This window comes from Rhinatrema bivittatum, chromosome 6 (assembly GCF_901001135.1).
Source record: "Rhinatrema bivittatum chromosome 6, aRhiBiv1.1, whole genome shotgun sequence".
Taxonomy (NCBI): domain Eukaryota; kingdom Metazoa; phylum Chordata; class Amphibia; order Gymnophiona; family Rhinatrematidae; genus Rhinatrema; species Rhinatrema bivittatum.
In genome coordinates, this window is record NC_042620.1 from 57,832,255 (window position 1) to 57,848,576 (window position 16,322).

General features: G+C 40.8%; 1 protein-coding gene across 1 annotated transcript in view; it reads right to left on the reverse strand.

The window, feature by feature from the left end:
- LRP1B (LDL receptor related protein 1B) overlaps window positions 1-16,322 on the reverse strand; it is a 3,516,099-nt gene that overhangs the window by 70,160 nt on the left and 3,429,617 nt on the right. Inside the window, 3 exon segments of the mRNA XM_029607894.1 lie at window positions 1,133-1,245; window positions 1,247-1,308; window positions 15,731-15,892. Coding sequence (XP_029463754.1) covers window positions 1,133-1,245; window positions 1,247-1,308; window positions 15,731-15,892 — 337 coding nt within the window.

The window sequence follows — 16,322 nt, forward strand, 5'->3', positions numbered from 1 at the left end:
AACACACAGACACATACTATGGAATTCAAAATAATCATATCCCAAAATGCTAGGACACATTTCCTAAAATATAATAGAAATAGCAAATTCAAAATTTGTATTTGCATTATATACTTTTGCTGACTAGAACTTAATGGTATTATTCTATCACTTGTTTGTTTACATTTGATACTAAGCACTGGCCATCCCCCGACAAACACCACCTTGCAATCTTGGCAATATAAACAAATAACTAAAGACACAGCCAGTGGGAATGCAGAACCATGCCTCTAGCTAACAAACTGCTCCCCCAACTGACATTTTTTAACTTATTGGTAACATTTACAGTTAGTGCGCAATGAAATTGCCTAATTTGTCCTGGATCGGGGAGCCTGAAATCCAAAGGAATTTTTCCCGAAATTTTGTGAAAAAAAATGTTTTTCGGGTTTAGTGTGCACTAACCCTCTTAGTGTGCCCTAAACCGAAATTCGGGTCTCCCCAAATTTTAAAGGCCCAAACTGCAGGAAATATGAGATTTCCCATGGCAGGCTGAAAACGCAGCCTGAACCAATAGGTTCAGGCTTCGCACATCCCTACCATTGTCTATTTTGTTTAAAACTAATGCACATCCCTAATGAGCAAAAGAGATGTCTTTCAGGTAAAAAATTTGTGTCGGGCTTCATTTTTGGGTCCCCCCCATGGGAATTTCATTTTTCCTGTGGTTCGGGGTTTTTTTTTTGGGGGGGGGGCCCGATTTTAAGGTTAGTGCGCACTAACTCAAAAATTCGGGAAAAACGATTGCACATCCCTAATGAGCAATGCCCTGTAACACCTGGGTATTTTTACTTATTTCTTCCTTTTAAAAGAGCTGCAACCATTGATATTCAATAACACGACTGTATTGCTTTTATCGCGTGTTATGTGGATATATGAAAGAGTGACTTTGAGAGGATGAACAGATAGTGATGGGATAGCTGCTAGTATAATTTATTTTCTTAAAATATTTTTTATCTTAAAAATGTCCTCAGATCTTTTATATGTAGTAAGTTTAACTTCAACTATTACTGACCCAGCTCTGCACCCTATCCTATAAACACTTTTGCAACATGAATTATATTTTCATCATGAATAATAATCTCACAAAAAAACTTACTTGCAGATTATGTCATTGCTGTCCTTGTCAGTGATGCAGTGTCCTCCATGACATCTTATACACTTGTCTACTTCACATTTTGGTCCCTCATACCGAACAGGACAAACACAACGCTACACTTCCATCCTCAGAAATGGTGCAGGACTCAGAGTTAACACAGTAGTGGTGACATATATCTGCAGGAAATATACAGATACCAAACAGAAATAAAAATGACTTTATTCAAATCATGTCATATTAATTTTTCCCTCATCAGTTCATTTATAAATAATCAAGGGTTCCAATTTAGGCATTGCTTTCATGTAATGATCATATTTAGGAATTTTATAATACAACTAATCTATGAATGCAATTTACAGTAAATAGCACAAATAAAACTATTGCTATTAAAATTTTGTTTAAGCCCTTAATGAATCTGATAACTGCAGACTACTTAGAAATATGATGCTTAGCACCAGATGCACTGAGGTTAAATGTTTACAGAGTTCATTTTGAGGCTATACTCTGAAATGTATAAGGTATAAAAGCAGTTTTTGTTTGGGACAGGAAAACTGATTTAGGGCCCTGCCTGAAACAACAAATGGAAAATCTTCTTCATTTCCAATCATGTAGGTGAACTCATTTCTTGCATCCAGGACTTAAGACAACTTGAGGATAATGCAAGAAAATGTGTGTTAAAAATGTGAGGCTCAAATTAAAATGGCAGTTGATGGGTTATACAATAAGCTTAGCGTGTACATGGTAAACCATTTTCCAGATAATTTTTCTATGCTATTTTCATACATGGTAATCCAAAAACAAAGCGAGCCATTTTTGGGTCAAATCTCCAGCCAGCAAAGCTAGCCAGATAAAGTTATCTGGCTAACTTTGGTTGGATATTCAGTGCCACAACTGCACCACTGAATATACCAGACTATCTTAAATTTGTGCAACTGGCTTTAGGACTGCTCTATGACACAACCAGTATTAGCTGGGTGAGTTACCTAGCAGGGCCGGCGGAAGCACTAGGCAAACTATGTGGGGGTCTAGGGGCACAAGGTCCCAGGGGCAGCAGCTGCGGTAGTGACAACTGACGAGCAACCCATCCATCCCTACCCGACCCAGCGCTTCTCTCTCCCTCTCAGGCACTGATAGCTTCTTCTCACGCAGAGGAGTGGGAGACAGTGAGCGAGCCCAGGCAGGGCGGCACAATGGGAGGGGTGCACGATAGGGGGGCACAAGGGTATTAGGCGCCTATAGCGCCTCCATGTGCGTGCGCTGGGAACCGCGTACACATGGATGCCGACACAGAGGTTTAAAATCTACCTTTTAATGAGTATTGCAATAAGCTTAGCATGATCATGGTAAAAAGGTTTTAGGATAGTTTGGTCATGATATTATGATACAAGGAAATCCAAAAATACATTAGAGAGAGAGCATGAGCATATTACAGTTCTTTGGAAAGTCTTCACACCCTTGTAGAAATCAGATCAAAATGCATTGAAGTAGGAATTTAGGATAAGTATCTACCATAGTGGAATGCTGCAGATATAAAATACAAATAGAAAATATAAATAAATAAATAAATAAATAAAAATGCATTAAATGGAAGTTTAACATAAATGTCTACCTATTTTGCACAACTACACTGGTAAATCAATAATATATCACAAAAATCCAAACACAAAAAACATATAGTGACATATACAATATATCATAATCTTTATTTGTTCACAAAGAAAATATTTCTAAAAAAGACCCTTCTTTAAAATTGCAAGACACAAACCCAAGGAATACCCTCCTAAAATTCCCAACCTATACTCACACTCCATTCATACTTCCTTTCACACACACATATTCTCTAAAAACCTTGTTTTCCCAACATCTTTTCTTATATATTGAAAATTTTCATATATCTTTTCTCATTCCAAAACAAATTTTTCAAAAAGCAGAAAAAGATTCTCATTTCAATGAATTTTCATAACTGCCAAATGATCACATTCTTCACTTAATATCAACAGTTATACTGTTCTTATACTCTCTTTCTCCTTCCGATCCTTCTATATCCTCTTCATCCTCTCAACTGCTTTTGAAAACTTCGTTTTGCGGCCTTTGCATGTATTGTGGTCAGCCCGATCATAATGTCTCTGCATGCTCCATTCGTCAGGAAAATGGATAGACCTAAGTCCTGCATGAGGACTGTTCTTAGGCCATACCACGTCTCTCCTCCGGTGTCTCTTCCAGTCTCTTTGACTTATGGACTGGTCACGGTTCAGACTCCTGCCCCGGTAAGCTCAGGGGCAGAAGGCAACTTCATTCTCAGATGTCTAGTGGATGACTTAAGGAGTCCTCTCATTAAGCTGAAAGATCCACTATTGTGTCATCATTTGAAGTGGGCTATGGACGTTACCCAACACCGTCACTTCCACTGAAGATCAGTGACGTCCCAGCAGCTCATTCCACTGCTGCTGATATTCATAACGCTTTCCACGTTTCACTACTGGAACCGCTTATACTCAACGAATTTTCTTCCAAACCTCAAGATCCACCTGTCATCAATGCAGAAGATGACTTAGAATTCAAAGTCGAAAAGGTCCCTGGAACCAGGTACTCACTCCTCGAGGGCCTACTTCATTCCAGCTCCTGGGCTGCTTCCATGAACTATTGTGTGAGTGTTACCATCAAGGTTCTGTTCCTGAACTCTGCATATCCTGCCTACTCACAATATTCAGTTTCTCTACAGCTCAGTATCCAGGATCACTGTTCCAATATCTGAGGGTCTGCAGCCCAACTGGGCAATTCAGCTCACTACTGCCACCTCTGGTGGTTCAATATACTGTTTAATAAAAGAACTAGTGTGTGTCTGTCTCCATACTCTGAGCCTGACCGATGGTCCCTGTTGGGATCTTCCCCCGGGGGCGTGGTTATATGCTACCAGTCCAAGGATCCAACCACAGCTACTTCAAACAGCTTCCCATTGTGGATACACCCAAGTTTAAATTATTAACTTTAGCTTTTCGGACTATGAGGGATAATGGTCTATAGAGATGTGAATCGTGTGATCGATCATCTTATCGATCGATTTCGGCTGGGATGGGGAGGGAATCGGATCGCCGCCGTTTGGGTTTTTTTAAATATCGTGAAATCGTGAAAATCATGTAAATCGAAAACCGGCACACTAAAACATTCCTAAAACCCACCCCGACCCTTTAAAATAAATCCCCCACCCTCCCGAACCCCCCCCCAAATGCCTTTAAATTACCTGGGGTCCAGTGGGGGGGGAGGGCGGGAAAACGGCACACTAAAACAACCCTAAAACCCCCCCCAACCCTTTAAAATAAATCCCCCCCCCTCCCGAACCCCCCCAAAATGCCTTAAATTACCTGGGGTCCAGAGGAAGGGTCCCGGTGTGATCTTTTACTCTCGGACCTCCGGTGCTTGTAGAAATGGCGCCGGCACTACCTTTGCCTTTTCATATGACAGGTCGAAGGTAGCGCCGGTGCCATTTTGTTTTTTGTCCCCCGAGGTCAGGAGCGTAGGAGATCGCTCCCGGACCCCTGCTGGACCCCCAGGAACTTTTGGCCAGCTTGGGGGGGCCTCCTGACCCCCACAAGACTTGCCAAAAGTCTAGCAGGGGTCCGGGAACGACTTCCTGCATGCAAATTGTTTTTCCGTACGGAAAAACGATTCGCGGCAGGAGATCGCTCCCGGACCCCGCTGGACCCCCAGGGACTTTTGGCCAGCTTGGGGGGCCTCCTTACCCCACAAGACTTGCCAAAAGTCCAGCGGGGGTCCGGAACAACCTCCTGCAGTCGAATTGTGTTGTCTACGGCCGGCGCCATTTTGCGCCGCCATTTTGCGCAAAATGGCACCGGCCATAGACAACACGATTTGACTGCAGGAGGTTGTTCTGGACCCCTGCTGGACTTTTGGCAAGTCTTGTGGGGGTCAGGAGGCCCCCCCAAGCTGGCCAAAGTCCCTGGGGGTCCAGCGGGGGTCCGGGAGCGATCTCCTGCTGCGAATCCTTTTTCCGTATAGAAAAACCAAAGGTAGCGCCGGCGCCATTTCTACAAGCACCGGAGGGTCCGAGAGTAAAAGATCACACCGGGACCCTTCCTCTGGACCCCAGGTAATTTAAGGCATTTTGGGGGGTTCGGGAGGGTGGGGGATTTATTTTAAAGGGTCGGGTGGGTTTTTAGGGTGTTTTAGTGTGCCGGTTTTCCCGCCCTCCCCCTTCCCTCCCCCTTCCCCCGATTTACGATTTTTTGACGATAAATCGGGGGGAATGTTCTTGTATCGCGGCTCTAATGATTTTTGACGATTTAAAATATATCGGATGATATTTTTAAATCGTCAAAAAACGATTCACATCCCTAATGGCCTATATTATTTTGGTAAAAGCTCAAATGGCATTAGCCAGGACAAGAACATAAGAAATTGCCATACTAGTCAGACCAAGAATTATGAAGCCCAGCATTCTGTTTCCAACAATGACCAATCCTGGAATGTACCCAAAACATTAAGTAGATCCCATGCTAATGCCAGATAGCAGTGGCTATTCCCTAAGTCATATTGATTAATAGCAGTTTAAGGACTTCCTCCTCCAAGAACTTATCCAACCCTTTTTTAAACCCAGCTACACTAAATTCCAGAGCTTAATTGTGAGCTGAGTAAAAAGAAGTTTCTTTGATTAGTTTTTAAATGTGCCACTTGCTCTCACTTCATGGATTGCCCCCTAGTCCTTCTATTATCTGAAGAGTAAATAACTGATTGATTTCTTACTGAAGTATCGTCCTGCAGACAAGAATATCAGGGCAGATGCACTCTCCCATTCCTTTCCCCAGAGGATGTACCGGACACACCGCAACACATCATTGACCCTACAAAAGTACTGCTTGCAACTACCCACATGTTCCCGCTGGGAAGACAGTGGTACCTCTCTCTCTCAGGAAGAGATCTCATATGGGCCCATGACTCTCTGGACAGTCCAGAACTCTCATCACCTTACAGAGATACTATTAGTGGCCTTCTATGAAGGAAGACGTATGGACTTACATTTGAGACATGTCGTACCTGCGTAAGACATACCAACCTCTCAGCTGCCCATCCCTGTGGACTTCTCCACCACTGCCCGCTTCTAGTGAACCATGGACACACATTGCAACGGACTTTGTCATTGACTTGCCCTTATCCAACAGTAATAATACCATCTTAGTCACCATTGACCGTTTTTTCTAAAATGGTGCATTTTGTGGCACAGCCCGACTTACCGTCTTCTCCATAACTAGCAAAGTTGTTTATCCGGCACATCTTCTGTCTACATGGCATGCTGAAACATATCCTCTCGGACAGAGGGGTTCAGTTTACAGTCAGGTTCTGTAGATCTTTGTGCAAGAAATTCAATATCTCATTGGATTTTACGTCAGCGTATCACCCACAAGCCAACAGACAAACGGAGAGAACGAAGTGCACGTTAAAACAATTCCTTCATGCCTACGTCAACTCCAAAGTGACTGGTCAGAATTGCTTCCTTGGGCTGAATTCGCTCTGAACTCCCACCAGTCTGCCTCAACTGAGTCTACAGACCAGACATCAGCCCTTACCTCCACTACCTATGCCACTATCAGTAGCCTCTCCTGCTGCCCAGGCATCAGCGCAAGAATTACACCAGTTGTGGGAACACATGAAAGAATTCTTGCAGAAGGTTGGACAACAAGCCAAAAGTTCTATGATACCCATCACAGAGCCACACCACAGTTACAGACCAGGCAATAAGGTATGGCAGTTTAAGGTTCATCCACCTTAAACTGCCATCAGTCCAGTTTTGAGCCTAAGTACATAGGACCCTTTTCAGTCCTCCGTCACCTGGGTCCAGTTATGTACAGCTTTGAAGCTACCACCAGCACTTTGAATACATAATGCTTTTCATATCTCCCTTCTGAAGCCTCTCATCCTGTCCAAGTTTTACCAGGAAGGCTCCAGAGCCCCAGGCTCTCTCTGCTGAAGAAGATATCACATATCAAGTAGAAGACATCCTTGATGTAAGGAAACGTAGCAGACGATGGGAATCTCATTTACTGGGAGGGATTCGGTCCGGAGGAAAATAGTTGGGAGTCAGCACATGTAACACCTGGACAAGGACTTGATCCAACAGTTTCACAGGACACATCCCGGAAGCCGAAACCCCCAGGGAGGGGCCCTAAGAAGGGGGGGTACTGTTATGCCTGTCAGTCGCAGATGGTTTATGACCTCTCATGCTCACCTTTTTTTTCCCCACTCCAGCTAGTCTAGGAAGAAAGACAGTGTCTGCCAGTTCCATGGCGACCTCTTGGTGTCCCCAGGATAGCGTGGGCGCTGCCGGCTGCCATCTTGGACATGGAGCTACCTGGGCACGCATGCGCAAGGGCCTTATTTGAATATATCATGGTGGGAACCTCAGGGGCGTCCTCACCTGATGACATCACACACTACCATATTTAATGGAGCCAGCCCTTGCCTTCCTCGTGTTAGCAAGGAGTTTCCATCTTGCTGTACTCTGCTCATTCAAGCACTTCCTGTTCCTGCTACTGCCTTGGCAATTGGACACTCTGAGTACCCACTCCTCGGGGGTTCCCCTGTGTTCACGTCTTCCTGCCTATCTGCTACTGATCTGCTTCCCTGATCTATTTGCTCTAGGAACCACCGACAGTGAGTACTTCTACAGACATTATCTTTTCTGGACAACACTGAGGAGCCTACGCGGTATACCCCGATCAATCGGGCAACTACTGCCCTTCTTCAATGAAATCCTATCTACATTCCTACTTTACAGTATTCCTGCTCATCATCTGCATTGGACTATGTCCGAATTTGGCATCGCTACCAAACATCTACAGTACAGACTTCTTCGGCATATCCCGCTCCATGGGCCACTACCGGATCTGTATCCTGAGGTGCCTACTCTGCCCACAGGGGATCTCTGGCATACCCCGCTCCACGGATCACTACAGGATCTTCTCCACTGTGTCTCATCTGGGTAATTCCCATTGCCCAGGACTGTGCTTCTATTCTGCTAATACTGTGGGCATTACTTTCCTTCCTATTTTAATAAAATTTCTGTTGCTAGCTGTGTGCCACGCTACCGAGACTACGCCTGCTGATGGTGAGGCTCACAGGGCTCCTCCTTGTGGATGGAGACATCGCTCATCTCAGTCCAGGGGTTCACATCCTTCCCTAAACATAACACTTGCTCTTTTTTGCAGATGGCCTTTGGAATGTCCTACTATGCAGATTAGAGCAGCATTAATCTTATAAAGTTTTGCAAGCAGGTTAAAAACTTTCTTTTTCTGAATTAGATATAAAGTATTCCTAACAGTTTTATGGAAGCAAAATCTTTGAAGTAGTTATTCAATGTCTTGTTTGTCTTAATTTATAGACTATTATTTTTCTGTCTTTAGTTTGTTAGATTTTTTAATTTGTTTTCATTGATTTACATTTTATTTTGTCTTATTTTCTTTAAGATATGATTATATACACTAGTATGTAAATAGCTTTAACAATTCATTTCTGGTAAGCAATATATAAATTTATTAAATAAACATATAAAAAGAGTATTTTTGGAAGAATCTCTGTTTTGTACTAGGATTTTATCATATTGATTTATCCAGCTGGATCTTATCTCTATACAGAGGTTAACACTGAGATTGTTCCATCTAATTGCATTTCAGTGCTTGGAATTAAGATTGATGATAAGCTTACCTTTTCTAGCCAGATATCTTCTATAATGATTTTACCTGTGCTTTTTTTGCCAGGTTAAACTACTTGTGAAAATGCATGCCATATATACAACTGTTCACAGTTTAATCAAGAATTAACTACTGATATATGCTATATGAAGGTCTGCCTTTCACTTCCCTTAAGGGCTTGCAATTATTGCATAATATACCCACCAAATTGATCTGTGGTTTAAAAAAGATTGTCCATGTTATACCTATTTTGGAAAAATTATATTGACTTCCAGATAGTATTGGCACACAAGTGAAGAAACACTGGAATTTTTAATCGTGCGCACACTTGCACACGTATATTTTTAAAGTGCACCTACTACACACAAGTATGCTTTCTAATTTTAAGAGGTTACTTGAGCACAGCTAGTGCGCATATCTTCAATAAGACTTTATCAGCTTTTACGTGTGTATGTAAGCAGATTTTAAAACATGCCCATACAAGCCACTTTCCCAGTTTTTCATTTAGTCCACCAGTTTTATAATATCGTTATTGTCTTTTATTGTCCCTATGGTTCTTCACTCATGCACGCTACACAATTGACTTGGACACTTCATCCCTGTCCTATGAGCCCTAAAATTCGAGTCTACAGACCTGCCAGAGCAGCAGTAAAGTAACACAGATATCTCACGTATGCACGCTTCCAGTTTTGCTTGTTCTAAAATATGGAGTTACACATATAAGTGTTAACTCCACTCACAGTTGCCCATGCCCCACACATGCTCTGCCCCTTTTCTGCCCCCTTATTCCTCACACGTGCACGGGTACATTTCATGAGAAATTTGAATATTTAGAAATCTGCTATGCTCACACCTGGCCCGTATAGGTGCATATGTAGGCATTTTTGCATGAACTGCACTTTTAAAGTCAATCTCTAACATAGCAAGAATGAAAATTTAAATTTATGTTTACATTTTAAGGGTCTATCCAATTGGTAAAACAATTTATCTAGCAATTCTTTTGTTCCCCTATGTTTTTATCAAGAACATTGTAATCTTCTCCATAAGGTCTTCTAAAGTCTCTGACTCCATCTGAAATCAGATTGTAAAGCATGTGGAAGTAATGTTTTTCATTTCAAGAGCCATTATTATGCAATGCTCTTCCAATGCATGTACATTCTGAAAAGAAAATATTTAAAATTTAGGAATGGCTTTCAAGGCTTGTTTATTTAGACAGGCTTTTAATATAAGCTGAATAACTGTAGTATTTAATTGTATGCATTTTACACTGATTTTATTGGAGGCTGTGAACTGCTTTTATTGATTTTTACTGTTGATAGTTTATCAATATTGATTATGTTTTATATGTAATTGTACTATGTAATTTATTTAATGTATTTTTATTAATTTAATTATAACTGCTTAGATTTAGTCTTGACTGGTGGAATATTAAGATCAATATACTAAACAGGTTACTTGAGCAATAATGTGTGTTATGCAATAATGCAGCTTAATAAAAAGGCCCCAAAATATGCAGTTTAATGACAATGGACTGTTCTGATACATGGTGAAGGAAAAGTATTTAAAACTAATGTCTTACAAAACTGGAGAGAAATCACATTTAACATGACATAGGATTTTATAAATAAAATTTACAATTTTTTAAAGCTTTATCAATTAATTATTGGGATATAAAAAATGAGGCTACCAAATAAATAAGCAGAACTTCACTATCAACTAATACGAATATAACTGTGCATCTGCAATCTAGAGTCTGCATTTTGAGCCCACTAAGATGAAGACAAATGCTTAATAAAACTTTAATAATGTCCCATTATTTCTGAAATATGTATATCTATGCCAAACAACATAAATATCTAATCTAGAAAAAAATAATGAACACTTCTTCAGGGATTCTGCAGATCCTATCCTTAAAATTATACCTAATAAATAAGAATTTATGAACTCCTTCAGACTGAAATGTTAATGTAAAAAAGTGCAATTTTATTTGCTGGCTTTGACAGTGTTTTTTGCTTAATTAATGCCCTAAATAGTTTCATAGCTTACTCATAGGCTGGCAATGATTTACAGGGCATCCTTACAGTTTTATTAATTTCAGATAGGATAACCTGTCACTATTAACACAAAATTTCCTTCAGCAGTTTGGATTTATTTCATCTTTTCTTGTTGATAACATATACATTTTAGAGCAAAAAAAGAACATATATGAATATATGATTTGCATGCTGGGTAAGATCATAGCTCCACCAAACCCAGGGATGTGCATTTGTTTTGAAATGAATGGTAAATCTGACAAATGAGACCATTATCACTTCATTCTTGGCCCCTCAAACAAATGGAGGGTGGCCACAAAAAAAAAAAAAAATACATAACAGTATTCATTACATTCATTTATGTTTCCATTCAAGTCTATGGGATAGATTTTATAATTTTGCGCGAGCGCGAACAAAAGTACACTGGATTTTATAAGATACGCGTGTAGCCCGCGCATATCTTATAAAATCCGGGGTCAGCGCACGCAAGGGGGTGCACATTTGTGCAACCTGCGTGCGGCCGAGCCCAGCGCACGCTGCCTGTTCCCCTCTGAGGCCGCTGCGATTTCAGAGCGGCCTCGGAGGAAACTTTCCTTCGCCCTTCCCCCACCTTCCCCTCCCTTCCCCTAACTAACCCACCCCCCCGGCCCTATCTAAACTCCACCCTTACCTTTGTTGGCAGATTTACGCCTGCTGAAAGCAGATGTAAATCTGTGCGCGCCAGCGGGCTGCTGGCACGCCATCACCCGACCCGGGGGCTGGTCCAGAGGCCTCGACCACGCCCCCGGGCCGGCACCACGCCCCCGGGCCCACCCTCGAAACGCCGCATCACGCCCCCAAAATGCCGCATCATTTACGGAACGCCCCCAACACGCCCCCGACACGCCCCTTTTACAAAGCCCCGGGACTTACGCGCGTCCCGGGGCTCTGCGCGCGCCGGCAGCCTATGGAAAATAGGCGCGCTGGCGCACAGGGCATTTAAAATCCAGCCCTATGTTTCATATAAAACTGACATAACAAAACACCAAAAAAACTCCCTATGTGGGTTAGTCATATAACCACATCAATAAACAAAAGAAACCCACCTCAATAATCTTTTATACTTATGTGGAACATTGAAATATTTAATGTGTAAGCGGTAGTATTTTCATATATTCACTATTTTAATGTACATCCAGGTTTCCATATAATGTTCCAAATTATAATCATAGACACACCACCAGCAACCATATATTGTACATTGCAATGTCAGTGTCCGTCATTTTTAAGGTTATATTGTTGGATCTGCTTAGCATCGCTATTATAAGAAAGAATTTTATATCACACTGCTGCCCAGAAGAAGGATTTATTCCAAAACTTGTCCATGTTGGGGACAATGAAAAGCTAAGTGCAACTCTTTTGAGTAATTTAAGGGACAACAAAAAAGCTAGGTATAGTGAACACTGAGAGAAGACGCTATATGGATTCCTTTGATTACAGCTAATGGCGACATAAGAAGTTACCACAAGATTTTAATATTAAAAAAAAAATTAAAATTAAAAACAAATGTTGAGGCACTGCAAATATACAAAATAGGGTGGCTAGTAGTGTGTTTATGATTATAATTTGGTACACTATATGGTAACCTGGATGGTACCTTAAGTAGTGAATATATGAAACTACCACAGCTTACCCATTAAATATTTAAATGTTCCACATAAGTATAAAAGAATTATTAAGGTGGATTTATTTTGTTTATTTGATGTGGTCATATAAAAACTGAGGGCAGGGAGACCAGTGTTTTTCCTCCTGAAGTAATACCAATGAGGTAACAGTGTGGCTGGAGGTGAGGCGGAGAAATAGGTAAAGAGACAAGGGACAGAAGAGCAATCAAATGAAGCATGGATCAATCCTGGCATACTCCCCATGAAAGGTTTCAGTATAAGCAAACTCCATTTTGAAATGTATTTCTCCTGTGGATTTCACAAAGGAAGGTTATATTTTCTGGAATACTTTACAAGTGAAAGATAAAGTTTAACAAAAGAGAAAAGAAGAAAATAGAAGAATTAGGCAAAGAAAGGTACTGGCATTCAGACTATTCACTGGTATAGGGTAGTGGGGAAAAGAAGTAAAGAGTGGAGATTTTTAGGGCCTATCTTTCACTACAGGGAACTACATTCTCATTTGACATCAACCAGAGCCCTGAGCTCTGAGCCTTGTATGCTTCTTTTTCTTTGAGACTTTTTGTGTACTGTAGGTAGAAGGAGTCAGCAGTACACATATACTGTCGGCCAAATTTTAAAATGGCCACACATGCAAATACCAGCACTTACGCGCTATGGCCAGGCCCTGCACGCACCGCACACATTTTCAAACTGGCCCGGCCATGCACGTAAGTGCCAAAATGTGCAGAAGTGCTGGGCCCTAAAAAAGGGGCAGGCCGGGGAGTGTGGTCTGGGTGGGGAGGGGGCAGGGCAAGCCATTAGCCACTGTCCTCGGGGAAGCCCACATCGGCAGTCAGCCGGCACATACAAACTACTTCTGCTCCAGGGGAGCAGTAAGTGAAAAAAAAAAACAAAGATTTTAGATAGGTAGGGAGTAGGGGTTAGGGTAAAGAGGGAAAAGAAAAAGAAGGTTAGGCGGGTGGGGGGGGGTAGGGACGTTCCCTCCAGTCTGCTCCTTAATTGGAGTGAACTGGGATGGAACTGGAGGAAGGCTGGATTGCATCACCATGCGTAATTTGCTAAAATTCACCTCCCCTGTGCGCGCCACCCACACACGCACGTGGCCCATGGATTTTATTCCATGCCGACGCACGCATGTTATAAAATCTGCACTTCCATGTGCACATGCCAGGAACTGTGTGTAACTTTTCAAATCTACCCCTGTGAGAATAGGAACATTTTTGCAAATGTTGTGAAGTATAGCCAGCTAGCAGATAGTTTGTGCCACTGGAAAGCTCGTAAACTCTGCTTGGCAGAATTTGCTAAGAACTGAAGTGCACTCAGTATGTTTACTTGCTTGTGAGTGTGACAGATACTCAGTACTGGAGTGGTATTGGTGAGTGGAACAGTAGATTAATATACTAAGAACATAAGAATTGCCATACTGGGTCAGAATGAGGGTCCATCAAACCTAGTATCCCTGTTTCCTTCCAACTGTGGTCAATCCAGGTCACAAGTACTTGGCAAGATCTTAAAAAAAATCTCATACTGCTTATCATGCAGTGATAGAGAGTAGCTATTCTGAAGGAAGATAACTTTAAAACAAGCATGCATGCATCCACATGTGTACGTGAGCGCACATACACAGAAATTTTAAAATCATCTGTACAATTGCATGTGTAGTATTTAAAATACACAGCGGGTGTATATCTGCTCCTAATTTTAGGGAGTGACATAATCAAACATTATTCGCATCATAGACATTGTGTAGCTATAAAGTGCAGCTAAGCATATTTTAAAAAGATGCACGCATGAAAGCAAATAGCTAGTTTGACCAATTAGTCTACCAGTTGGCTCAGTCTATTTCTAGGTCATCCAGATCCCCTGTACTTCTTCAGCCAGCACTCCGAGTTTAACCAGACCCTCTCATACATTTGATTTAGGCTGCAAACAAGTATTTTTCAGACTTACTCCTCAAGAGTAGAAGGAAATAAGCACAGGTAATAGTCTGATATGTGTTGTAGGTGTGGGATTTAAGATCCATATGTATGCATGTAAATGTTGACTTCACCCAGAATGCTCCTGGCATGTGCTAACTCCGATTCTTTTCCACGTGTTGGATTGCTTGCACATGTGCATATATACTCATAATTGGTTCATTTTAAAATATGAGTTGCACGTGATTGGCCCAGATTCTTGTGTTTATAGGCCTTTTAACATGAGCAACACTTCTAAAATTCATTACTAGTTTAATAACAGTTTCTGGACTTCTCTTCAAGGAACTTGTCCAAACCTCTTTCAAACCCAGGTACACAAGTATGCCCATATACACAAGTATTTGGATGTGTGTACATATGCATGCATGTGCATACACACACATATTTTATATTGTGAATACAAATGCACACACACTATATAAAATATGCTTAAGTCTAACCAACATGTTGATGTATCAAAAAAGTATGTGACATGTATTTTAAAAGTATCCACATAAATGTTGATTTATCCAGCCAAACGACAACAAATATCTGGCTAAGTAGTCCTGTGGCAACCTATCCAGCTAAGTAAAGCTGTTTAGACTTATCCAGCTATATAAGATAGCCAGATGAGTAAAAGAAAAGATCTACTTAGGAGGATAAGTAAGATATTGGATATAATATATATAGACAACTTAAAAGAAAACAGAAATTCCACCTGATCAACCCTCGAGGAACAATAAAACCTCTAACTCTACAATAGACATCTAAGACCTTTTTACCTATATAAACTTACCCCCTTCAATCCCCCAACATTACTCAACTTTTCATTGAAATTATTTGTTAAAACTCTATTGTTACTTTCCTAACTTTCCTGTCCTATAAACCGTTATGATGGCAAAACTAATATACGGTATATAAAACATGTTAAAATAAATAAATAAATAAAATAAATATATAGCATTTCAAGTCTTATCTAGTTATCTTATTTATCAGGCTAGGTAGTGCTTCTAAAGATATATCCAGTTAAATGACATGTGTTTAAGCAAGTAATATTTATCCCCTCTGAATATATGGGACAAGTTATCTGGCTAATCTTTGCCAGAAAACTTATCCACTAAACAGTCTACTGAATATTGGCCTCATTGTTCTTAAAGGAATAAAGAGACCAGCAGTGAAACAAAATGACAGTGAGTCAGTGCAGATAACATAAATGGTATTTGTTGTTTTCAACAGTACTTACAATACTGACATCTGTCTCCAGTGTACTCAGCTAGACAATGGCAGTAGGGCTGATTTCCAGCTGTAACACTGCATGTTCCTCCATTCTGACAGAAAGCATCACACACTTTTTGACCACAGTTCGATCCTGTGAAACCCAATCTACAGCTACTGTTGGAAAAACCTTTAAATAAGAACAAATATTATATTAGACATGTATTTGTATAAAAATCCTAATCTCATGATAATCTTGAATACATTTCAGAGAAAAATGATGCATACATTGATAAAAGTACAAAGTTTTCTACCAATCAATGTATTATCTTTTGCTTACATTTATTTACCAGTTATGAACAGAGGGAGGGAAATTTTCAAAGGAACATCTGTGAGTAGAAATGGCTCTTTTGAAAATTGCCTAATATATGTAAAATTATGCACATAGACCTGTGTTAAATTTTAAGCTCATCCGGAGAAATGTTCCAGTAGTGATGTACAAGCTTTTCAATTTTATAAAGCATGCATGTAAATTGCCCTCCCCCCAAACACGCACACACACACAAAAGTAGCAATCAATGCATTTCTTTTTCTGATTTAAGGTACACAATATTTGAGCA